The 25,271-nt window shown below is 34.8% G+C and overlaps 7 protein-coding genes across 15 annotated transcripts; 3 read left to right on the plus strand and 4 right to left on the minus strand.

The window, feature by feature from the left end:
- Nucleotides 1–1,067: 1,067 nt before the first annotated feature.
- LOC128880582 (beta-1,3-glucosyltransferase) lies at nt 1,068–3,322 on the plus strand. Its single transcript, XM_054130844.1, has 9 exons — nt 1,068–1,210; nt 1,278–1,387; nt 1,500–1,682; nt 1,762–1,892; nt 1,973–2,153; nt 2,216–2,351; nt 2,438–2,585; nt 2,673–2,949; nt 3,014–3,322. The coding sequence occupies exons 1-9, from the start codon at nt 1,138–1,140 to the stop codon at nt 3,167–3,169; spliced, it is 1,395 nt and encodes a 464-aa protein (XP_053986819.1). The 5' UTR covers nt 1,068–1,137; the 3' UTR covers nt 3,170–3,322.
- Nucleotides 3,236–11,420, minus strand: LOC128880548 (peroxisomal acyl-coenzyme A oxidase 3). 6 transcript variants are annotated; one of them, XM_054130827.1, is made up of 13 exons: nt 11,113–11,420; nt 7,088–7,129; nt 6,182–6,328; nt 5,946–6,065; nt 5,722–5,880; nt 5,326–5,473; nt 4,954–5,244; nt 4,715–4,878; nt 4,405–4,648; nt 4,111–4,344; nt 3,864–4,018; nt 3,508–3,801; nt 3,236–3,423 (listed from the first exon to the last, which is right to left on the minus strand). In XM_054130827.1, exons 3-13 carry the CDS (start codon nt 6,299–6,301, stop codon nt 3,331–3,333), a joined length of 2,022 nt encoding a protein of 673 aa, XP_053986802.1. In that variant the 5' UTR covers nt 6,302–6,328; nt 7,088–7,129; nt 11,113–11,420; the 3' UTR covers nt 3,236–3,330. The 6 variants fall into 6 exon arrangements, with proteins under 6 accessions (XP_053986802.1, XP_053986792.1, XP_053986768.1 ...); XM_054130817.1 differs by having other exon boundaries at nt 7,072–7,129; XM_054130793.1 differs by having other exon boundaries at nt 10,880–11,420.
- LOC128880519 (ionotropic receptor 21a-like) lies at nt 7,722–11,116 on the plus strand. 3 transcript variants are annotated; one of them, XM_054130709.1, is made up of 8 exons: nt 7,722–8,007; nt 8,135–8,315; nt 8,373–8,521; nt 8,636–8,944; nt 9,037–9,139; nt 9,196–9,482; nt 9,547–10,402; nt 10,463–11,116. In XM_054130709.1, the coding sequence occupies exons 1-8, from the start codon at nt 7,844–7,846 to the stop codon at nt 10,769–10,771; spliced, it is 2,358 nt and encodes a 785-aa protein (XP_053986684.1). In that variant the 5' UTR covers nt 7,722–7,843; the 3' UTR covers nt 10,772–11,116. The 3 variants fall into 3 exon arrangements, with proteins under 3 accessions (XP_053986684.1, XP_053986693.1, XP_053986700.1); XM_054130718.1 differs by having other exon boundaries at nt 9,547–10,267; XM_054130725.1 differs by having other exon boundaries at nt 9,547–10,338; nt 10,463–10,621.
- Nucleotides 11,421–11,631: 211 nt separating the features above from the next.
- On the minus strand, nt 11,632–13,143 carry LOC128884554 (jerky protein homolog-like). The gene is made up of 2 exons (XM_054138000.1): nt 12,764–13,143; nt 11,632–12,610 (listed from the first exon to the last, which is right to left on the minus strand). Exons 1-2 carry the CDS (start codon nt 13,141–13,143, stop codon nt 11,632–11,634), a joined length of 1,359 nt encoding a protein of 452 aa, XP_053993975.1.
- A 624-nt stretch (nt 13,144–13,767) lies between these two features.
- On the plus strand, nt 13,768–15,023 carry LOC128880687 (complex III assembly factor LYRM7). The gene is made up of 5 exons (XM_054131023.1): nt 13,768–14,136; nt 14,214–14,286; nt 14,345–14,415; nt 14,591–14,672; nt 14,746–15,023. Exons 1-5 carry the CDS (start codon nt 13,906–13,908, stop codon nt 14,841–14,843), a joined length of 555 nt encoding a protein of 184 aa, XP_053986998.1. The 5' UTR covers nt 13,768–13,905; the 3' UTR covers nt 14,844–15,023.
- LOC128880626 (glycerol-3-phosphate dehydrogenase [NAD(+)], cytoplasmic-like) lies at nt 14,961–17,639 on the minus strand. Its single transcript, XM_054130902.1, has 8 exons — nt 17,357–17,639; nt 16,707–16,887; nt 16,433–16,573; nt 16,209–16,350; nt 16,029–16,141; nt 15,724–15,954; nt 15,439–15,638; nt 14,961–15,125 (listed from the first exon to the last, which is right to left on the minus strand). Exons 1-8 carry the CDS (start codon nt 17,404–17,406, stop codon nt 15,098–15,100), a joined length of 1,086 nt encoding a protein of 361 aa, XP_053986877.1. The 5' UTR covers nt 17,407–17,639; the 3' UTR covers nt 14,961–15,097.
- Nucleotides 17,640–18,008: 369 nt separating this feature from the next.
- LOC128880611 (glycerol-3-phosphate dehydrogenase [NAD(+)], cytoplasmic) lies at nt 18,009–25,059 on the minus strand. 2 transcript variants are annotated; one of them, XM_054130882.1, is made up of 8 exons: nt 24,822–25,059; nt 24,178–24,355; nt 22,059–22,199; nt 21,049–21,190; nt 20,855–20,967; nt 20,553–20,783; nt 20,244–20,443; nt 18,009–18,390 (listed from the first exon to the last, which is right to left on the minus strand). In XM_054130882.1, exons 1-8 carry the CDS (start codon nt 24,863–24,865, stop codon nt 18,333–18,335), a joined length of 1,107 nt encoding a protein of 368 aa, XP_053986857.1. In that variant the 5' UTR covers nt 24,866–25,059; the 3' UTR covers nt 18,009–18,332. The 2 variants fall into 2 exon arrangements, with proteins under 2 accessions (XP_053986857.1, XP_053986865.1); XM_054130890.1 differs by lacking the exon at nt 18,009–18,390 and having other exon boundaries at nt 18,829–20,443; nt 24,822–25,051.
- Between the last annotated feature and the right edge of the window lie 212 nt (nt 25,060–25,271).

The raw sequence follows: 25,271 nt of genomic DNA on the forward strand, positions 1-25,271 counted from the left end.
TGCTAAGCGCGATTTCGACTTCAGTGAAATGGCAACAGTGTAGAGAGACGCTGTTGTGAGAACGGCAACATCGCAATACGCAAGCCCTTGCAGTCTCGTAGGTACACGGACATGCCACCGAGCGTTGCATGTGTGGGTGTGTCTCGGACGGCTGCTCGCACCAACGATACATTGTTGTTGTCCACATTCAGATGTCTCGCGTACTTATAAAGCCTACCTTCTAGTGGCCGCTCGGTTTTTATGTCGCAATTACTTTTTCGTAGAATTTGTATTCGAATTTCTATTGTTGTGTTTATACTTATTTATACGATTATGTGCGGTATATTTACGTAGATCGTGTTTATATATGGCGAAAGAATTCGATACCGTCGAGAACCAATTGTTTTGCGAAGTATGATTTTTCTCGTGTCGCTATTGCGAAATTATTGCTGTACAATTATTGTAAATTATTGTTAGTATTTATGTCTGCATCCAAAGAGATAGAATAATGATAATTTCCCAAGATTTTATAAATATAGTCAACGTTACTCGTGTATGAGTTAAAATAATAACTGCAATACCTTTTAGAAACGTCTTCGCTACGAACTTGGTCATTACGGCGTAGAGGGCGTCAGACATCTTTCCAAAAGATTTCGTAATTTGACCATTCGTAAGCTAGCCAAGGATTGTTTTCCACGACACGGGCTACAATTCGCTTCGATAACAACTTATTTAACGCAAAGTTACCAAAGATACCTCAATTATTATTATTCACAACGCTCAAAAAACTCCTCTTGCTACGATCCGAAAATACTTCGCGTTAAATACTCTTTCGCGCCAAAGATGGCGCCCCATACACCAGCGACCTAGAAGTGAACTCGACTGTGAGACAATGCAAGCAAGCCTGCAGGTTTAAAAATTAGTTGTGTCTATTCACCGCTAGATAGCTGTTCGTTCCTGTTCATTCCAACGAAAACAATTTGAACCATCGAGAGAAACCTACATGTGTACCCAAATTTGTTTTTCTTTAATCCTCGTCATGTTAAAATTATAATCGAAATAATGTGGTATTGGGTTTAGCGTATTCTGTCAATTTTTTAAGTTTTCATTGAAAATTTCGGAACTGTGTTAACTAATCTATATTAGTCTTTAAGAACAATGTCTTTTATACATACCGTGTACACGATACTCTTCGTGTTATGTTTCGATAGAGCCAGTACGGATACTTTGAGTAAGTTCTATTAATTACACGCGATAATTAGTGTAAATAGAGTATACGTAACATGGTTTTTATGTAGATCCTAGCAATGTAGTAATTGTAATATTAAGCCAAAAGGAAGGCTACCATGCAGCACATGCTGATGTTTTAAAGAAAGGTATCTTGGAACAATCTGACATTCTCGATAAAGTATGTGTAACACATATTTTATATCTATATTACTTGAATATAGTTGTTGGATTCTACCACATTCAATAGATTGAATATAATTTTTCAACTTATAATTGTGCCTTTATATTAGGATCCTCCAGAAATTCTTTTATCTCACGAGTTAAACATTACTGGGTCATGGACAATTACACCATTATTGGATTATTTATTAGATACATATCCAACTTCAAAATGGTTTTTTTTTTGCTTGGAAAATACTGCAATTAGATTAAGCAAACTGTTGAACACTCTTTCCAAACACAAGGAGAACAAAGTATGTTATTACATTATAATAAGCTTAACAGAAAGTCCCTACTATTGTACTCAATTATATCATGCAAATTTTATTAAAGAACATATGGATTGGTCATGCACTCTATGATCGTGAGCCAACTATAATACATCATTTTAAGGAGCATAATAAGAAGTTTAAATATCCACACATTGCATCAGGTTTTGGAATAACATCATCTCTGTTGAACAGGTACATGGCATAAAAATTGTTAACTTTATTTATTATAAATCTTATCCAAATAATATAACCAAAATGTTTTTGTTGTACAGTTTAGTGCAAAAACTTGTTGAAGGTGAAAGACCTAAAGATGACTTCTCTATCGATGTATCCTATGAATTTGCATCTTTTGTATTCAAAGTCAGTAAAGGAGTACGGTTGACTCATACATCTGAAATATGCATTGTATCCAGTGCAAACTGTGCCACATATCCAAGATATTTTCATCCATGCGTAAGTCAATATTTATATACACATTTTATTATATACCATATTATATCTTACTATAATCAAAGGATTCATCTATATCTTCCGAAAACGCATATTTTGCTGTAAAAACTTGTGCAAAATATCACATTGAAAGGATTCCTGTGATTAAAAGGACATGGGCAAAATATGTTAAAAACATTGGCTACTTTAGCGACGCCGCTGGTACGATCAATTTTATTACGCGACCAATCGAATAATATATTACATATATTGGTCACTGTTAGTTGATTTGCCTTTTTCTAGTATAGACAAATATTTACCCGATGCTTTTGTTGTGCCAAACACGACGACCGGGCACTGCGAAAAGACTTATAATATCCTATTAAAAGCCGACGAAATATTAAAAAAAAGCAATATTAATTGGCTGATACTCAGCGATGACGACACAATTTTTAGGTGAATTATCTACCTTTTATTATATACATCAGTGTTTCCCAAATATTTTCAAAAGTATACGGTACTATATTATGTATTAAATATTAGCGTAGCGCGGCTGCTGCGTTTATTGACATGTTACAATCCAAAAACGGCGATCGGTATCGGAGAACGATATGGTTTTCGATCGTGGGATAAACTTTCCGGGTATGAGTATCTAACAGGCGGAGCTGGCCTTGCCTTATCTAAGCCTTTAGTCCATGAAATGATACAACCAGGCAGGTGCAATTGTCCAACACCTACAACTCCAGACGATATGTACCTATTTGGTATATGTTTAGCGCGAATTGGAGTACAACCTGTACACTCGCAATTGTTTCATCAAGTACGTAGATGTTTTTAGTAGATATATTCTTTGTAGTCTTCAATTAAAAAAAAAAAAATTTTAGGCACGCCCCTCCGATTACGCAACTGCTTTTCTCGCTTCGCAAGAACCCGTATCCTTTCATAAGTTTTGGATGATCGACCCTGATATGGTTTACGATGAATGGTTCGCGAAAGCAGATGCATCCTTGATCGCAATTAAAAAACACACGGAGCTATAACGTCGAGGATACGGTTTATTATTTTTACTTTGTAATAATTTTTTAAATATACACATTTTCTACGAATATTATAGTAAAATAATTTTTATTGTCTTATAGCATCAATATAGTATAAAAATATTCAAACTATAATAAAAATATTAGTTACGCGTATGTACATATTATAAATTCGATTTTAATATTTCTCTCCACCATAATGGCCGTTCAAGGTTTCCCTTGTCCTTGAAAAACCACTCTTGAATATGTTTATATACCTGTATACAAAATAACATTAGACGAGGATCGGATTAATAAAAATAAATAAGACAGAAATAAATAAATAAATAAATACTACATACTTCGCCATCGGACATGCCTAACGCCGAATTTAGGATAAAATCTGGTGGCGCCAGAACATCGACCAAAGCCACGGCGTCTTGAACTAATTCTTTGCATAAAACAACAATGCCGTTTCGTAATAAATTATCCATGTTACTATTAACCGATGCGTAACCACCCGCATAGAAATCCCCTAATTTCTTTTCTATGGCAACTGCCCCGTAAAGCGAACACAACTTCGTCAACACATTGCGTTCTTCCGATCTCCACATAGAATTCTGTATGCACTGTATAAAGTATCCCATAATGGCTAGCTGCAAAACAATTTCAATGAAATTAATATAAAAGACAGCTTTTTATATTAATAAAACGTTACCTGTCCATATAATACAGATAAAGTCTGCGCAAGAAATACTTGTGTGTCGTTTCTAACTACGAAATCGTTCAACCCTTCGTTTTTTAACTGTCGTATTTGTTCGTATGTTTTTTTTAAGTAGTAGCACGTCAGCCATTTGAAGGTCAACATTAAATCTGTAAGAAATACGTTGTAATTATACGTTCGGAAAATTTTCAGAGGAAATTATGGAAAAAATTGCGTTTAAATTATGAAATCAATTTCGTACTTTCCGGTTTCATCGTGTCGGAAGATGTCGAATGTGAGAACTTTTGTTGTAAAATATTGTTGGCATCTTGTATAAAGTCAGCCGATCCCAGAGGAGAATTAACAGGCTTTCCATTGAGCATGTTCGACCATTGGTTCAGCAACCAATTACTGGCTTGCTGAATTAATACATTGTTCTCGCCCTCGTAAGTACAATTCGCATCGTTTTCAGATCTCAAGTCACCCAAGCGTGACACTATCGATATAAACAAAGTATAGAATCCGTTACGTACACCTGTTTCGATGGTTTACGTACTTTTTAGATAACCGTGCCCGCCACAAGATTCCCTGCAGTCTTGAATAACATCTCGACTGGTCCACGAACACACCGGTTTCGCTGCGGAAGATAACGCGTGGATCTCCATACCTTCGCTGTCCATATTTTCTTGGTTACTCGAAGTTAGGAGTTTGTATTGAAAGTCAGATAACTGTTGCACAAACGCAGCAGAAAATATTTTTATGGCGTACGTTGCCGCCAAGTGAGGAAACAGCCGCCATTGCTATAAGATCGTATTAAATTTTATTTCATTTTATTCGATAAATTTCTATCGAATTAATTTATATACCTGCGCCTGATATTCTATAACTGGCCACTCCTCGTTTTCTGTTGGGCCGAATTGTTTCCTTACAGCGCAATAACGCACAGCGATAACTATCGCGGTAGATGCATAGTTGGCACATATCGATGTAATTGTAGCACGACCCGAGGACAGGGCGCCCAATGATGCACCTGTATCAAATAAACGGTACATTTTTGTAAAAAAAAATTGTAAAGCCAGCGGTGTATATTTGTCCAGACGCTCACCAAATCGTTTGCTTTCGTCTTTCACAGACGACACGTAATTCCCATCCTCCGTAACCTTCGCTGTCCGATTTAACAGACACTTCCGAGAAGTATGGTAATTATTGAACATCACAAACCCGTTATCTACTCCATTCAACGCAATTTTTTCACCCATATCGCCAACAGTGACGCCAGGTAAAGCAAGGTGGGTATCTGGATCACGGATAGGCACGACGAACGCATGGAGACCACGATTCTGTTGATCTGGAGTGATCAATTGCGCAAAGATCACGGCATGCGTTGCAGTTTTTCCTATAAGAATATAATAGTTTCCCCTTGGTCGTTCCCCCAAAACTGTTTCTTCGCAAAGTTTATTTTCATTTTATTATTCACCTAAACCGCCAGACCAACATTTCGCAGCCTCGAAGTCAGGAGTGTGCAGGATGAAGCTCTTCGACTTCACGTCATACGTTGCCACGGTTCTGATGCCTTTTGCATTCGTTCCATGAGATATTTCCGTCAGCGCGAAGCAGGCTGTATACTAATGAAAATGGAAGGTTTTAATGCAATTTGTTTAACACCTTAACTGCCGGTCTAATCGCGAAAATTCCTACAACGCTGAATTATTTTTCTATAGCATTAAAAGTAGCGTAATCCGATACTTATTTTTGTGAACACTTTAGTATTTACCAATCCTATCCAGATTATCTTTTGTGTCAGCATGCGGTGTCACCCATATGTGCATATTAATGCAGACATTGAATATCCATTAGTCGCTATCGCGCTTACCTGTCCATCTTGAATTTTTTGTGCAACCTCATACTGATCTTCTGTGCCCAAAGAAAAGATCGCTGCTGGTACCATGCCTTGCATGACACCCATTTTTACTGGTACCGAGGCATCGTATTGGAACAACACGTTAAACCAGTGCAAGTGGTTTATCGGATGCTGCAGAACGATTAAACGCGAATTACAGAAGATTTATCGATTCATCGATCGTTCGTAATATTTACCGTGACATTGTGTTCTTTCAACGCCCTGATGCGAGCATTGCAAAGTTGTCGTTGCTTGTCCAACGAGGTGGCAGATTTTTGAAACAAAGGTGACTTTCCTATGAAGCTCCACAGATCGTTCTGAAACGATACGAAACGTCAGAGGTGTTCGCGTTTAATCACCTCGTGAACAAAACTTCGGAACTGGCGATTTTCATTTGCATAAACATCTGCAGTCCAGTGATGAATGAACTTACTTGAAACTGAACGAAATCCTCCCCTTCTAAAGTGAGCTTCAATAGCTTCCAATCGAACGTTGCGCATTGTCTGTAAGCATCCAAACGACCCTTTGGCAAGTTGGCAATCAAATTTGTCATCTTCACCAGGTTTACGAATTAGAACACCTACGGATGTTGGTTTATTTAATCTGTCACTGAAAATTCGATATTACCGCGGAACTGTTACGATAAAAAATTGCTTCGAATCTACTTTGCAAGATCCGATCGTAACTTTTAATTCACAAGCACTCCGTTAAAAAGCTCACCGTGCACGACGCATATCGGATTATATTTGGGTTGCAATGAGGGTTCGTACACGTTTGAATAATGCATGATCACGGAGTGGGAATTAACGAACTCGTGAATTCATTTGTAGTTGATTAATTTTGAGAAACTATCGGGTTCGATGGTATTTTTGAAAAGTCTTTCGTTCTGTTTCTTCGTCTTGTTTAGCAAGAAGGATCGTTAGCCTAATGATTAACCTACTGCAGTGTGGAGATTGTTTAAAGAATTTCTCAGCGATGTTATTCATCGAACGTTTTATTTCACGAATTGACTGTCGTATCAGCCGGAAATGGGCGACATAAAATCCACAGGGAATCGCGTCACCTGAATTATACGACCTATTTTACAATTTACCATGTCACGAATCGGTATTGATCATTGATCAGTTCAATTTTTAATCAATTACGCAATTAATCAAAAAATAGGCAAACTGTAAGAACTATATTTTCGTAATAATCCTCTCGTATCTTCAAATCCACTAGAGATAACATTATATGATCGTAATCTCGGAGGTAAACGGAGGGAGAGATAATGAAAAAGTTCGTGAAAGTACACGTTTCGATTATTTAGAAAATAATGCTTACTCTGTACCGATTTTACCTCGTTTCTTGTGTCTTCCTTTTTCTTCTGTGCTGTACTGTTCTAAAACACGTTGTATAAAGAAAAGGATAAAACAATACGTTCTATTTAAATTCAATCAAAATGTTTAATATTAATTCGAACGTGATAAGCGATAAGCTTGCTATGCTACGATTTTCGTTTACACGCCACAGTACCATCCAATCGACTAAAGAGTTGTACAAGCGAGTCAGCTATGTATATTATAAACAAAAGATAACGAATAGCAAATGTTGAGACGGTTAGCAAATCGTCAGTGACACACACAGGACAGAGTACAGTGTCATTATCGAAAGTAGATCTACGAAATAATTTTATACATTAGATAATATTAAAGCTGATAGCCAACATACAGAGTGGCGCAATCAAACATTACCGGTAACGAGTGTTACCTGTTGCAAAGTGTTATTAGAAGTTATTTTGAAATGATTAAAGTTGTAGGATCGTTAATGACATTATCAGCGTAATTAGTTAGACGCGAAAGCAATCTATGTCATGTAATAAATAAAAAAGGCTCAGTCAATCATTCGTATTATTATATTTTGGTATATTACAAAAGGTGCATATGGTTGAGGTACAATATACATAGTAAAATATTCAGAGTACAGCAAGGTTGGATCACGATCTGAAATAAAGATGAATTTGACCCATGACCTTTTCGAAAGTGATGCGAGCACCTCTGATAACCTGTGATTCCATTATTGATCGCATCACTTATCTAGCTTAATTTACCTGGAAATGAGATTCCTGAATATTCAATTTCTACAATTGGTGGAAGAAATTAGAAAGGTCGATATGTTGGTATATAATCGGTACACCGTTACAATTGCAAGTTTTATTCGAATCAGAACGACGATGCTTGTCGTTTTGTTTCTTCAAATCAGCCTCGTATGTGGGAGAAGGTATTGTTCGTCGCAAAACCGCTAAAATCGCTTATAACAAATTTAGTTTGATTAATTTCTACGTAATTCTCGATACAGAAGTTCTAATGCATTACTTTCTTATAAAAAATACTTTACTTTTGTCTAGTGGATTTTATAAAGAGCATCAATGGGAGAGAAGTGAAGAGAACTTGAAGTCTGTCGTCGAAAAGATTATAGAAGAAATCATGGAACACGCTAATTGCATTGTTTTTGTTACCGATACTATTTATCGAAGACTCGTGGACATCACGCACATTCAAGGTTCTTCGCTCTTATCCAAATACGAGGTAATATAAGAATAACAAACTGTACGTAAACATTTTCTGAACATGATTTATATTTAGATTGGATTGCGCGACAACGAACAATTTTCCCCGCCAAGAAAACGTATTCAACAAGTTCTAATCGACAGCAAGGCGATTGACTGTAGCGCATACGTTATACTAGCTGCTAATGGTTTCGTGACGTCTCAGTTTTTGCAATATACAGAAAGGTGGCTAAACAAAACAAACGATAGTAATTGAAATTATATTTCTAAGAGCTTAGCCTGGACGCCTCTACATCTACAGCAAACAATGATATTTTTGTGTTTATTTCTCGTTTTCAGCAAACGTCTGATCAACACTCGCGGACTCTTTTTACTTTTATACGATCACCGACTATTTGAATCGAATTTACATCACGTGTGGAACAGGATAATTAACGTAGTTTTCATACGTCGATATAACGCGTACCAGCATCGCTCTGGAGAAAAAATATCCAAAGAAAGGATAGATCTAGACACAGTCTACTACCCAGCTTACGAAAAAATATTAACTGCGACTAAATACATCGACACTTGGTATCGAGGAAAAATGCGTTACGGTAACAATCATTTTACGGAAAAAACAACGAATCTGCATAAGAAACATTTACGGTTGGTGTAACAAAATTATTATTCAACAGTAATCGAACAGTACGACCGTAATTGCTTCTTCGAGATACTTAGTACTTTTATTTGAATTTTAGAATTGCTGTTTTCGAACACATTCCTACAGTAACAGAGAAATCGAGAGCTTATTATAATAAGCGACCTAATAACAATACAGAGGCTCTAGGAATAGAATTCGAAGTATGTTTCGTATTAAAAATTCGTTCCCCTGCATTTGTGTCAATGATATTATTTAGTTAATACAGATCATATCAGAAGCAATGAACTTCAAACCAAAGTATTACATGCCGTACAATATAGCTTCTGAGAAGTGGGGTGTTAAAGGAGACAATCAAACCTATACAGGTCTTATAGGTGAAGCCGTAGAAAGAAATGCTGCATTTTATTTGGGTGATTTACATTACACGTTACACCACTTGAATTATTTTGACTTGACCATACCGTATAATACAGAATGCCTTACATTCCTAACACCAGAGTCCTTGACTGAAAATTCATGGAAGCTGCTGATACTTCCATTTAAGTATGTGTGATTAAGAGGAAATGCAAACAAAACATGATAAAAATACATTTATTTTGGTTTTCAGGTTATACACCTGGATCGCACTTATCTTCAGTTTAATTTTTGGAAGTTTTACATTTTACTTCTTGTCACTGTCTTATAAGAAATACATAATCTTTTATAAGAATAAAATGTATATTCAAACTGCATTCACAAAGAAGGAAATAAAAGGATTGTATTTGTTTACAGAACTACAAAACAGTATATTGTATACTTACAGCATGCTGTTTCAAGTTTCGTTACCTACTTTGCCAAACCCTTGGGCTGTAAGAGTATTTATCGGGTGGTGGTGGATTTATACTATTCTAGTTGCAGTTGCCTACCGTGCTAGCATGACTGCAACTCTTGCAAATCCTGTAGCTAGAGTTACCATCGATACATTGGCACAATTAGCCAAAAGTTCTATAGAAGTTGGGGGTTGGAACGAAGAAAGCAAAGATTTCTTCTTAATATCCTCTGACCTTAACAGTCAAGAAATTGGCAAGAAATTTCAGTTCGTTGTAGATGAGAAAGACGCTATAGAGAAAGTAGCAAATGGATCTCTATGCTATTTTGAGAACTCTTATTTGCTTCAAGATGCCCGTGTAAAAAGGCAGATATTGGAGAAACAACAGAAAGAAAACGGAACTACATTGAACATATCTTTGAAACATAACCTACACATTATGGAAGAGTGTGCTATTAATATGCCTATAGCTATTGGCATGGAAAAGAATTCACCACTGAAACCACGCGTTGACATTTTAGTAATTTTTAATTTCGTTAATAATTATCGTAAAATTATAACCTATATTTTAACGCATTCACATCGTTACACGTACGATTTTGTTAAGTATTGGCTGTCCCATAGGAAATGCATGGAATTAGATGCAAATGTGAAGGTGTTAAGAATAAAAAATATTATATAACAATTATGTTTTTTACATGACACATGTTTTCAGATACGTCGCGTAATAGAAACTGGATTAGTCGAAAAATGGCTGAGCGATGTTATGGAATGGTCCAAGATAATGGAGGTGCGACAAGAAACTGAATCTGAAAAAGCATTAGTCAATCTTCACAAGCTGCAAGGTGCTTTTATTGCTGTTATAGTCGGTTATGTATTAGCTTTCGTAGTATTACTAGGAGAAATTCTATACTGGAAGTATATCGTTTTAAAGGATCCAAAGTTTGACAAGTACCATTTGGACATATTCTATCATGTTAACCCTAAAATACAAGTCAATAATTATAATTTACAAATTCTCTAATTAAATTTAGAAATAATTGGTTACATGGACTGTCATAATATAATTAGTGTTTACGAAAATATGTAAGAACTCGTTAATTGTCTGCGAAATAATACGAAAATTACATACCAAATAGAAATGAAAAGGTTTAAATTAATTTTTTCAATGGTCATATCACACTGAGTCAACTATTGCTGCACAAATCCGATTAATTAATTCGTTCGAAAGAAACACGACACACTCAACACATCTCTTTTGTATATAATCTTCTACACTCAATTAAATGAAACTCATTCGTGCACTGTACTTCTATCCAGGAATGTATCATTTGTATTTCTCAAATATACTTTTGTTTCTTTTACTTTATTTGATATCTTTATTTATTTTCCCTTACTGACCACTTTACTAATGCAGAACTGCGAGCATTATACACAAATAGTAACTTGTATCATTTATATAGAATCCATCCATAACGCGGTACCTTCTCATCTCGGCCCTGTCGTAATCTACTATGGCACACTTCGAACTGGTTACGGAAAGTTGGAAAAGGAAGTGAATGCGAGCCTCCTGTTTTATCTTTCAAGTCTTGACGCAGGCATACGCTGAAAAACAGAGTCTAACACAACTGAAACTCCTCAAATCGCAATTATAAGTGCGTGTGTCGGTACGCAATTTACTTTGTTACATAAAAGGTCATTAGGACCAACTGATTGGAACAGACTTTTTGTAACAGAAGGTGGAAATAGATATGTAATTGTAATAAAAAAATCATCGATTACAACAGACCCTAACTTGAAAATACAGGAACACGATCATCGAAATATCGTACGGTTTAATTTGCCTAAACATGAAAATCACAAAGAATACAAATAAAAAATTTATTAATTTACAGGGGATCGATTACATAATCTGCGTGTATATTTATAAAAATCTTGCAATGATTTGACTTGTATTTCTATAAACACTGGTTGTCTCTTCGACCATGAAACTAGGTTCTTAAACATTTTGTTTACATCTACATCGTCCAAGTGGGATTCTCGTTCGAAGTACGTCTTATCAGGATTTCGATCGCCACACACCTCTGAATCGAAATTATCGTCTGTTTCAGTGCAGCTACTGAACAATTCAATTTCCTGCTGAGGAATTGGCTTGTCTGGAATGGCGTTAATTGTTGACCTGGTGGAGAGGTCCTCCTCTCGATCACTTCGTGCCTCTTCTGTTACTTCGTACGCTAATATTTTCTCCCATGACTTACAGATATCAATTTGTGTTACGTCTGTCCACGTCTCGTTCACTATATCGATGCAATTCTTCATATCGAAATGTTTAAAAAATTCTTCTAGTCCGCCAGGAAACTCCAAGATTTTCCTTAGCAACCGATGGCGATAGGATTTTTTCATAGTCTCGATTATTCCCTGACCCATAGGCTGCAAAATAGACGTTGCGTTCGTCGGAAAATATACTATTTCGAAATTATCGTCTTGTTTTTCCTCTTCTGTCGGTAGTACGCGATTTTCGGAATTATGCAGCAACAGCAACACCTTTGCGTCAACACCCCTTTCTAATTGCTGCCTTCTTACGGCCGGCCTGAAATGATTTTTTAACCAGTCAGCAAACACGTTACGGTCCATGAAACTATTTTTTTGAGCCATGAAAATGACTGGTAGTCGATCATGGCAGTGTCTTAAAGCCCTTGGTCGCCCGTATTTATTTACAATGACTGGTGGTAGCTTGTGCGTTCCAATTGCGTTCGCACAGAATCCTACGGTGATTTGATCCTTTTTTGTTTTGATTTCTGTGACGCTTGTTTCTGCAACGCGAGCCAGTATCTTTTGGGGAAGAGCCTTCCACATCAGACTCCTGTCATCCATATGATAAACATTCTGTAGTTCGATGTTTTCTTTCTTTAGCCTCTCTAATAACCATCAGGAAAATTCTTCCGCCGCTCTCGTGTACGGTCGTGTATTATCTCGATGGAATTTTAGCAAACGTATTCCATGTCGGCGTTTAAACCTCCATATCCATCCTCTGGAAGCTGAAAACGACGATGGGCCACCAAATTCTTTATTCAATTCTTTCGCTTTCTTTTGGAATTGTTGGTCAGTGATTAGATCGCCTATTGCTCGTCGCTGTAAGAACCACGAGTGCAGACGAGCATCTAATTCATCGAACACAGGCGTTCTCGATTTCTTTTGATCGTGAACGATAGCCGATATCTGCAACTGTTGTCGTATCTGAGCAGCATTCGTCTTGATGCGACGGATGGTTAAATCAGTAACATTGTAATCGTTAGCCAGTTGAGACAACGAACAACCATCCTTTAACTTCTGTAAGATGTCGAATCGTTGCTGCAGCGTCAAGTATACGTGCGTTTTGCTACGTTTTGCCGACATCCTACGTTTACAATGTAAACTTTACACCTGATGCTATCCGAAATCAACCCCTTTTCCTTCTCGATGTAACACAGCTGAAACGCTGGATGGCGTCGCTGCAGTGAGAAGAAATGAATGCGCAGAATCGAGGTGCATATCAGGTAAAGGCAGTATTGCATAGGTAATTGAAGGTAATGAGCATTAATTAAAAGTTCAGTCTGTGCATCGATAAATGGCGACCCATTTCAAAGAAAACATTTGGAGTAATTTGAACCATCGAGAAACTTGACAATTACTGACAATGGGTGCATTCATAAAGGTCATAGAAAGAAAAGACAAGAAAGAAGAGAGAACGTAATTAATGAATACTAATGAATTTAATGTTAAATTAAATTGAATATGTAATGTAGCTTTTCTTCCTGATGATCAAAACGTGGCAGGCGACGCTATAACCATCCAGCGGTCAAAAGGTGGAACTAAAATTGTTGTTTGTTGGCGTTTATAAAAAAAAATAATAATAAACAGATACAGACTTTAAACCTATATAGGTCTATTAGTCCAGAAGTAAAATTCCGACCTCCGTACAGCGCACCACCGGGAAAACGTCCAAGTTTGTCCTCGAATAGTTCCTTTTTTTAACGCTAGATGCCGGCATTTGTTTGTTTAAAAAAAAAATAACGGATTTAAAAGTTAAAAAACGGTTTTCATACAAATTTTAATATCACATTGCTGGTTCACTTATTTGGTATTGCATATAATACAAAAATATTTGTAAAAATACAAATGGCGCCATCTAGCGTTGACCCGGAGTACTATTCGAGGACACACTTGAGCGCTTTCCCACCGATAGCGCCACTGTCGTCTACAAAAATATTGTTGTTATTCTTGGATAATAACAATTATAACTTCAGCAAGACTACCTTGACATTTATTTTATTGTTGTCTAAACATTTATGTATAAAATTTATTAGAATATATTTCAAACTAGAAATGGGAGGTAACCTTCGACGGCAGGTAAACGTGGTCTACGTCTTTTAACTGCTAATTGCATTGTTTCTGTATTTTATTAACAAATGAATTAAATTCCTTAGGTACTATGCATGTTTAAAAAACTACATCGAACGCGAATGAATACTTTCAAGGGCGACGAACACGCGTTGAAAGGTAAATCAAATTCAACAACTATTTGAATAAATCGTTTTTTTTATTAATTGTCATTCAGTTGTAAGGAACAAGATAAACGAGGAGTACAAAAAAAATAAAAATGTTACAAACACAGCTGCTATTGAAGAGGTAAAAATTTAGTTAATAGCTTTATGCAAAATATAATCCCATAACCTATAATTAACTTGTTATACAAAGGACAAACAGATTCTTTTCTAAAATTTTTATGTGTTTGCATCCATAGCTTTTTTGTCAGACAGTTAAATGTATCATAATTATCATGGTAATATAAATATTATTGCAGTTGAACAAATTTGCACAAGAAGTAGAGCATGAAGTACGAACAACTGTAATTCAAGCAGTTGAAAAAGAACCTGGAAAGTTTGGTAATATTTTTCAATATAGAATGCATTGTACAAAACACATTTTGTTTACTAAGAGTATCGTATAATATTGTAGCGCTTAACATTACACCTGACATAAAGCTAATGGATAATGTACCCTGCGAGGACCTTAAAAAAACTTCCTCAGAAGATAGACCACGAAAGAATAATTAAAATAAAAAAAATTTTAATAATTCAATTTTACAGTGGATTAGAATAGCATTAAAATATAAAGAATAAATATAGTAAAAAACTAGTTATAAATTATTAAATGTTTATTTAAGTCAGAAATGTCAATTCAGATGGTTTTATTTGTAATTTAACACTAATAAAATATATACAATATTGTATGTACATACGTACAATATTTCTAAGCTTGATAGCAACATGAAAATAATTTCATATCAAACATTTCGTTCAACATTCAACTATTCTTGAACGCCTTCCAACCTCATCCTGAAAGAATATATAAACGATATATTAATATAAATTATATAATAGAAATGATTAACTACATGTCACGGAAGAGTTAAATTTTTACTTGGAAATGGGTAATTTAAGGGTTACTTACTTTTTTCTTGGGATGTTAGTCAGACATTGGTAAAGGATCAGTGAATTGTTTACAGTGAGATTTTTTTGACTGTTATAATAATTTGACACATAAGGATAGCGATCAGTAAATGTACAATGTTCTTGGTGCGAACCTAAGGCGACATTTGTTTTATGTTAGTTAGAGAAGGCATAGTTGTAAACTTCATAATATACTAACACATGTTCAGGATGATTACGAATTTGATCGAGTAAATCTGCTGGTCTTATCTGATCGGTACAGATACGATGTACCGCGGTGAACAAAGGAAATTTCTCTAACAAATTGCGACCTTTCAACATTCCGTGAACTTCGTCAGCTGTGGCTGGCCCTTGCAATTTTTGTCCACCTAAGAGCTCATCCTCGAGTTGTTTAATAGTCTAAAGAATTACAAATATTTCGAGTCATACAAATTCAATTAATTTTTCGAGATAAATTTATAAAAAATGTAGTAAAAATTTGTACCTTGCCACTTTTTACGTATTGTTCGCAAACTCGGCGATTCCTTCCTCCGTAGCAAGTAGTTATTAAATCTGCTACACCACAACTTTCGAAGAATGTCGAAAGTTTCGAGCCACTGTAAAAAGTATCTACAAACTTAACCATTTCCATCAGTCCTAATCTGATGACGGCTGCTTTCGTGTTGTCGCCGAGCCCTAGACCATCTACGAAGCCAGCAGCGCATGCTACAATGTTCTGAGATATAAATTGCAATTAGACCACATTGAACTATCAAACAAATTCAAATTGGATAACGATATTTAACTTACTTTCAAAGCACCGCATACTTCGACAGCTTCGCAGTCGTCGACAACGACTACTCGGAAGTTGGGAGTTTGAATTAGATCTCTCATTAACGGTGCTAATCGTTTATCTCTGCAACCTGTGATTATTAACTATAACAAATGAACCAAACAGCGTTTAATTTCATCGTAAATAGTATTATTTACCGATAGTAGTTTCGCAGAACTTTTCTTCCGCGACTTCGTTGGCCAAATTTGCGCCCATTAGAACATAGCATTGAATTTTTAGATGTTTCTCGACGATTTTGGAGATCAGTTCGATGTTCGTTCCATCTCCTCGATCGAAACCCTTGACAAAAATGTAGAAATGTTTTTTTTTTTTGTTACGTCACATCATTCCTGTAAATAAACTTTGCAGTAGAATCAAGTACCTTAATTAATGATAGACCAACCGCGGTTGGTTTAATTTTATCGAGCAACGTCGCGCATAATGTTCTTATAAATTGATGTGGTATCACAAATATGAGGATGTCCGCATCTTTTGCGGCCTCGACAACGTCTGGAACGGCGACCTAACAAATAAAATCATACAAATTAATAGCTACTTATATTTCAAGTTTACAACAGCCTTTCGATCTATCGAACTTATTAATTTAAGTCACGAATTCATTCGGAAAATGTAATCGTATAAAAACCAAGACTTACAATGTTTTCTGGAAGCTTATGTCCAGGAAGGTATTTTACATTTTCGTGCAATTGATTTATGATTTCGGTCAACTTTTGATTATTCACTATCTCTTCGTAGACGTACATCGTCACGCGTGTTTCAAATTTGTTGTTGTACTTTTGGACATTGGCGCCCACAATTTTTGCAATGGCTGATCCCCTATAATATACAAGTAATGTGTAAAAAAAAAAGAAGGGATTCCTTTAAAAAATATCGATGACCTTGATCTCGAAAAGTGACCTTGAATTTATTTCTTTTCGAACGAATACCTGCGTCTCTTTGGATAGTTACTATTGCCGCGAAACAAGTGTTTCATATATTGTCACGAAGAATAATTGTATTTATTCATATGTAGATATTTAGGCATTCCTATTTAAATGCATCATTTTGTATGCTCAAGGTGCGATCCTTGGCATAAGAGAACACATAGACACAACAGAGTACATTACGTAAACGTCATTCACGGAAACGAAAGAAGATAAACAGAAAAGAATAAACAAATGTGTATTCAGATATAAAAGAGACGTAATGAATAAAAGTGTATTTTAAAAGGGCAGCTTATTTTCTTACAACTATAAGAACTTTGTACAATTATAAAATGGTAATTTTAATCGATAAATTAACATACCAATTGCCACTTCCAACGATGCATATTCTCTTCTTCGCTTCAGTAGCCATTTTGTAATTGTTACGGTATCACAGAATTAGAAGTCACAAATTTGTAAGAACATAAGAGAACCCTACGTAGGTTAGTGTTACAAATTCGACTATTTTCGGTCGCCGATGCACGATTGACTGACTGACCGACTAACTTACAAACTAACTTCAGCCTTCTTTGACCTTAGCAACCGTTGCAGATTATTTTCTAACGATTGGCGTGCAGTGTGATGGACCAAGGTCAACGTGAACGCAACCGCGAACCGTGGCCAGATTGAATGTTAAAATTAGCAATAGTTTGATAATACGCTTTTGTCTGTACATTTTAACTCCTTGACCTACACGCTATCTCCCGATTGCTCGGACCATAGTAAACAGAAAGGAAGAAAGTCCAAACGAAGTACTACGAGTCAGACGCGTGCTCATTACTTATGGACCAAATTCCTCTTACGAGTCTCGCTCGTCGTTGTAGGTCAAAGGGCTAAGGGTTTCGATGACATAGATTAACCATAAACTTAAAAACTATAAAAAAAAATGTCAATGTATACATATATTGGTATAGCGCGTTATACATCGCTTTAACGTTACGTGAAGATAGTAATGATTATTTTTGTAATGCGATATAGATATCGATAAACAAATTTATTAAAAAAAAAAATACATGTACAAAATAAACGTAAATGCAATACCCTTGACGTAATACAAATTGATCACATTGGTTTCCAAAACAAAAATACTTCGTGATGGAGAGAGCAATCGTTAAAATATCAGCATAGCTTTCGAGACGTAGAATACTGATTGTAATTTTTATTCCTATACCGCGTCGAATTATTGTTAAGTATGTTGAACACGTATTACATCTCTGAAATAATCTATAAATTCATACTAATTCCTTAGGTACGGGTAATACCCGATGCATCTTCTCTTCTTGTCCTCCAAACTAATCTTCATAGATGGCATTTCGGTGCGGGTAGTTGCAGCATTGATGCAATAACGTCATCGTTCCTAAATATGAAGCGAATATAATTAAAAATAGACAAATATCTTCCGATCACGACAAATATTACTGTTAAACGGAGTGTTTTTACACCTTCAAACGTGTTTAACGTTACTCGAGGTATACGACATGCAGCATATATCGTTTAACGTTGCGTGATAAAGGTATCATTACAATATTTTACGCGAATGTTGATACTGGTTATGGAAAAAGGACGAAATCGACTCTAAACTAAACAAAGGTTTTTTTAATTAATAAATAGTAGTCATATATTTAATTTTCATAGTACATTATTTATGGTAACTTCGATTCCGTAATTGTAACAATTCATAATAGCCTAACAGTCGACAAAATCGGAGTAATGGTAATACATGTTTGTTTACAGAATCCTCGTATTTTAATAACAATCTTGATAAAATTTTCAATAAAATATATAACAGCGCAAATATGTTTTTACATATTACCTAACAATTTATTATACAAATATTTTGGTAACATCCATATATATTCTATGTATACTTTATATAATTAAAAAAAATTAATGGTCCTAATGAAGAGTGCATAGAAAATTTTCTTTGTACGCATTATAATAACACTTAATAAAAATACGATTCGTAATTAAAAGCATAAAATAGGTAATAAATTGAATGAACGATAACAAACAGGCGAACGTAAGCAACAATTTAACTAGCGTTATTAAAAATATTTTCGATAGCGACCAAGTAAAAGATTATAAAATTCATTAATTATACCATGGTCCTTAAAATTATTTTCTGTAGGTACCTTTTTATTCTTCTACTTCTTCTCCTTCCTATGATTCAACGATATATATCGTCCCTCGTAAATTGTTTATTAAAATAAAGTCATACGATATTTGCTAGGATACAATAATTAAACGATATGCATACAACTTTCTCTAGATTTGATCGAAACTACTTTCACATGTACTTTTATAATATTCATAATTTTTTTTTGAAAGTTCGGCGAACCTCTACAAAGGTTAGGAATAACAACAACGGACATTCATGCAAAATAAGACACCTATTACATCTAGCATTTCTATTATTTCTATGAATAAAATAAAATAGTTTGCAACTTTCAGATGATTTCTGACTTTACATCGATTTATCGTCGAACGTAAGTTGTCACTCGAATGAAAATGAGATGATTCTTGTAATATGAAAAATGTTCTTTTATTCTTTTGTAAACGCAATGAAATGTTTGTAGTATTTGTTTTATAGGGCTATTAAAATCACTTTAAACGTACAGAAAATATTTTATTGATCGAAATAAATCGTGTTTAATTGCATATGAAGAAAAAGATTTAATAAGTTGCTGGGAAAAATATATAGCTATTTGTGTTACGAGATGCACAATGACTAACTTTTTACACGTATGTACATGTTTATAACTATTATACATATATCACTATCAGTATTTAGATACTTTGTACAATTCTACTAAATCTTTTCATGTATATATATATTCTATATATTTAAACAATGCAACAGCAATATTAGTACAGTTAGGACCATGGTTAAACGAAATAATTATTATCGCGGCAAGAGACGACCAAGATTAAAATACTAATTTTTAAACAAATCGAAACTTAAATTTTCCAGTAGCTTGTTTAAAAATAAGCATATTTAATTATCTGCAATAAATATTACATATTTACATACTGCTTTTTATTGTATACCTGAATTCTCATATGATAGCACAAAAATACTCTGTGATTCTTTCCAGAAATAAAATTTACAATGCGTCAAACAAAACACCTATGATTCTACATCAATTTTGGGTAAAGGACAGTTACTTAAACTTATCCACCATTAACTATAGTGGAGACAATTGAGCTTACATGTGTTCCGGATGGTTGCGTATGCATTCAATTAGTTCCGTAGCCTTTATCTCACCAATGCAAATCCGGTGTATAGCTGTAAAAAGCGGAAATCTGGCCTCCATGTTTCTTGCTTTCAACATATAATTTACCTCTTCAGCAGTGAAAGGACCTTGTAATTTTTGTCCGTTTAACATTTCCTTTTCTAATTCTTCGATTGACTGCAAACAAAAAATGTAGAAAACGTGACGTTTTTTGTAAGAGTAGGACTACGAGAATCTACGAATTTAATTATTCTAAGTAACCAAGCTTTAATGCTAGAGAACTGACCTTGCCAGATTTTACAAATGCTTCGGACACTTTACGATTACGGCCGCCATAACACGTAGTAATAAGATCCGCTACACCACAACTTTCAAAGAAGGTAGCGAGCTTTCCACCAGGAAAGAACACGTCAACGAACTTAATCATCTCCATAAGTCCTAATCTGATGACAGCAGCTTTTGTATTATCCCCTAATCCTAAACCATCAATGAAACCAGCACCGCATGCTACTATATTCTGTTAAAATTTTAAAACAGAGGGATGTTTAATACAGACATGATTAACAAATCGATAAATGATATGATTACCTTTAGCGCTCCGCAACATTCAACGGCGTCAACATCTTCGACGACTACAGCTCTGAAGTACGATGTTTGTATCATGTCCCTCAGCACGGGAGCCATAGCTTTGTCTTTACAACCTAAACATTGAAATAGAGTTTAATTATTTAAATTCTAATTTTTCTTCAACAAATAACGGATAAGGAGACGTTTATCTTTACCGATAGTGGTCTCGCAGAACATCTCCTCAGCTACCTCGGCCGCCAAATTTGCTCCCATTAAAACAGACACAGGTATGTGAAGTTGTTTTGAAATTATATGGGAAATAAGCTCGATACCACCTCCCTCCTTCTTATCAAAACCCTGTGAAAATATTCATTTTAATGAACCTTGAAATCAATTTATCGAGACAGCTACAATAATCACGAATACAAATCGTAAGGTCATGTGCCTCTTCATAAATCTAAAATTGCGTACAATTATGTAAGCGGCAACCAGCTACAGACTGAAAAATTACGTAAAATTACATCACCGGCAACCAGTTATACTTTTGAACGTTACGTCAGCGAAGTTGGTATCATGGATGTGCTTTCTCGATACTTTAAGATTTTATGTTATTTCATAAGAATTCCTAAATTATTTCGGTATATACAATTGAACAATAAGTGAATTACTGTCGTTTAATTTTAGTTACAAATATGACACGAAACGTGACCTCAACCTTTAAAGCAGCAGTATATTTGCAAGGGAACCGCACGATATATTTAGGTCATCGATTCAACTTGAACTTCGTTCATGAAATGTGAACAGAACAAAATAACAATTTCGTCTGAACAAATTTCGACTTATCTCGAAGCGACGCTACTTGCCGTTCCTGAAATAACTAATAAAGATTTTCCGGATTATGTGCTTTCCAACTGTTCTAACTCTAATAGGCGATGACTCAACATCATGTGACTAGATCAGTTACTTAAGATATTCAACAGCATCTGACTACAAAATGAAAACGGAATGAAAATAGAACAACTCTTTGAAAGAACTATGAAAAATGCTGACAATCGATTAGGAACATGATTAATTGATAGTCAAGACTGTGCCTCCAGACTTGAACATTAATGGAATTTTCACAATTCTTGAATGAAATTTGACCTTGACCCATTTGCATGGAGAAGCAGGGTACTTCTGACCCATATTACTACACGAAAGTATACGAATATATTAATATATATACCTTTATCAGAGAGAGACCAACAGCTGTAGGCTTAATATTTCCCAGTAATGTGCTACATATTCTATGTATAAATTGATGTGGAACTACAAAAATAAGGATATCGGCGTCTTTGGCAGCATCGACTACATCTGGAACTGCAACCTGAAACATCATAATAACATATACATTTAATAAGCATGTATGATATACAAGCTATCAAAGAACGAGATTTGTTTTGCTAATCTCTTGTCTTTCTCTAATCATTAATTCATTACCATTTCACAATTGTAATTAAGACTTGTAATTCTGTGTTCAGAGATTTCAAAACATGCTGGTTATTTCCAAGAGTAGATAATATTTATAAAATAAAATAAGCATGAAATAAGATACCAAGTTATGTAAAATATTGTTTCAAATAACATACTTTCTCATGATTAATCATAAATGTACAAAACTTTGAATAACAGATCCCACCTTCTAATCTAAAACTATTCCTAAAGCAGACATTTATATGTTATGTAAACTTTATCTTTCTATCACGTTAATGTTAAGTGTAAATGTAGTGGAAAGATATTTATATTTGATAAAGAACTAAGATAGAAGGTTCCTTAACAGCACAAAATAAACCACTCAAATTTGCTAATCTCTAATATTTAGATGGAAAAATGAAAAGGGAGAATTAGAGTTAATCTCTTGTCAGCAATTTATAGACACAGAATAATTTATTGCTATTATTTCAACAATAGGTGCAGTTATTTATCACATAGGTAATCTTTATGTATATCTTTCTTATTGCTAGTTGATAAGTTTGATAATATGTACAAGCTATATAAATATATGACGAAAGATGTGTATGGTGCAATGGTAAACATGATAAATGGTAATAGAAATTAATAGATTGTACATTAAATAAAAAAAGTTGACAACTATCAGATATCAGATATCTAGTAACACAAAACCTATTGTATTTTATATAAGAAATCTTCAAAAATATCAATAATTAGAGTCTAACAGAAATTAGAAACTTAATGTCTAGTTCTAATAATTATGTCTGTAGTTTCTTAATATTTCTGAGGATCCTATGTAGTATTTTTAATGCGTCTTACAGTCAATATGGGTATTGATATTTCTAAAGTATCAGCCACGGGTTAGATGATAAGAGTGATTTATATATCTACAGTCTGCATAGTTATGTACATGATTGCTATCTTTGAATCTACTTCACATTTAGTCTATGATAAATTATTTGTTTCCTCCTTGGCATCGGTGGCTCTTTTGACATAAACATTTTCGAAAATTCATATGTATTACAAAAATAAAATCTGGCGTCTCTATTTCGATATTTTATAATAGGAATTAATTAATACAAAGAAATGGATAGTTACAAAAATCTGGAACGTAAAGGGCAAATCAATATAACCTCAGTTGTTTGGTCGCGGTCAAGGTCGTGCTACATATAGGTGAAAGTCATTGATAGTGAAATTTAGGTGGTTGTGTGTGTGTGTTTAGAAGGTGTAGGCGTTATACATACAGATCTTATATTAAATAGTTCGAAGTTGCGCTAAAAACAGCTGTTTCAAACGAATGTTGTAGTATGTGCAGTAGTTGTTGCATGGACATTTTAAATTGAACAAAAGAAAAACGTTTGGAGATCAGTGTGAGTGATGTGAAACGATTGTATTCTTAAAATTACGAGACAGACTATCGATTAAAAGAATTAATGAATCGTGAAACTGGTCGTTCGTTTCCTTCTCCAAACAGAATTCGACACGCAGCCAAAGATATGTACCATATGTACGTTCCATCGTTTCGTGTGCATGAGAGTTACGTAAACGTGAGTTACACTTACAATCACTCATAATCATACACAGCAAGTATTATCCATTAAGCACAATAGATACTATACCGAAGGGACGCGAAATATTTATTTTTCGCATATCACGAAGAGAAAATTGTTTCGTTTTAAATGTTTGATTATATATTAAGTAGAAAAATAAATAAACAGAAAAGTTCGTAGAAGGAATGAATATTTTTAAACTTGCAAAAATCAGAGAAAGACCTCAAATTTTATGCATGTCGCACGATAATTATTGCTTTTAAAAATCATAAATATTTTATTAAGTCATAAATTAAGACTTACCACGTTACTCGGCAATTTATGTCCTGGAAGATATTTTACATTCTCGTGTGTTTCGTTAATAATTTCAGTCAGTTTTTTTCCATTGATCATTTCTTCGTACACGTACATTGTAACGCGATCCTCGAATTTACTTAGTTTTTGAGCGTTTGCTCCAACTATCTTAGCGATAGCAGAACCCCTATATAAACAGTACACATATAAAATTGTTTACACGATTATTGTACAGATGGAATTATGAAGATATGCTTGAAAGTTACGGTTTGCGAAGGAGTACATTATTCAATCTATTCGTAAACATTGAAGCGTGACCTATACGGGTATTATCGCGATGTTATCAATAATAGGCAATTATTTATACATTTCTTTATCATACAAAGTAGCTTTGCAGCAACTCAAACGCGTATTCAAACGTTTATATGACTATCGCAAAAGGGAATTTCCTTGGTCACAGTAAAATGTGACAAGTGGTTTTTTTACATTTTCAAATAAAACATAAACGATACAATTAGGAGACTAGGGGACTTTTAAGTCTATTATATGCGCAGCACGTGGAAATCAATTGCGATATGAACGTTTCAATATGATTAGCCAAGTGGCAAATATTCTGTTATTAAAGGGACAGGTATTGGTGTTGGTTGACCTACCAATTTCCGGATCCGATAATACAAACACGCTGTTTAGCTGCCATAATCTTCGATGATCCCGACGTCGGATATGCAGGAGTATAAACTGAAAAGAATCGCACGACAATGTACACAAACCACGCGGCTCCGTAGCGAGGTGGCAACTGGAACAGCTCTGTACACTGTACTTACATGAAAAGGCTCGCGATGTTTTCCGTGGAAGTGGGAGAGATACCAGCAAATACCAGCGAGCGAATTGATAGTGCCGACCGAGTACTGATAGGCCAATCATTATGGTAAGGAAAATTGAACGGTTAACCAATAAAATTCCATGCGATAAGAATTTCGTGTTTATTTCCTGCTTTCCTCCTGGCTATGTTCCTGGTTATGAAATTAATTTTTACGAATCGTTAGTGTCACCACTTATGACGACAAATTTTACTTATATATAAATATTGATTTAGTCGATAT

Source organism: Hylaeus volcanicus, chromosome 1, assembly GCF_026283585.1.
Source record: "Hylaeus volcanicus isolate JK05 chromosome 1, UHH_iyHylVolc1.0_haploid, whole genome shotgun sequence".
Taxonomy (NCBI): domain Eukaryota; kingdom Metazoa; phylum Arthropoda; class Insecta; order Hymenoptera; family Colletidae; genus Hylaeus; species Hylaeus volcanicus.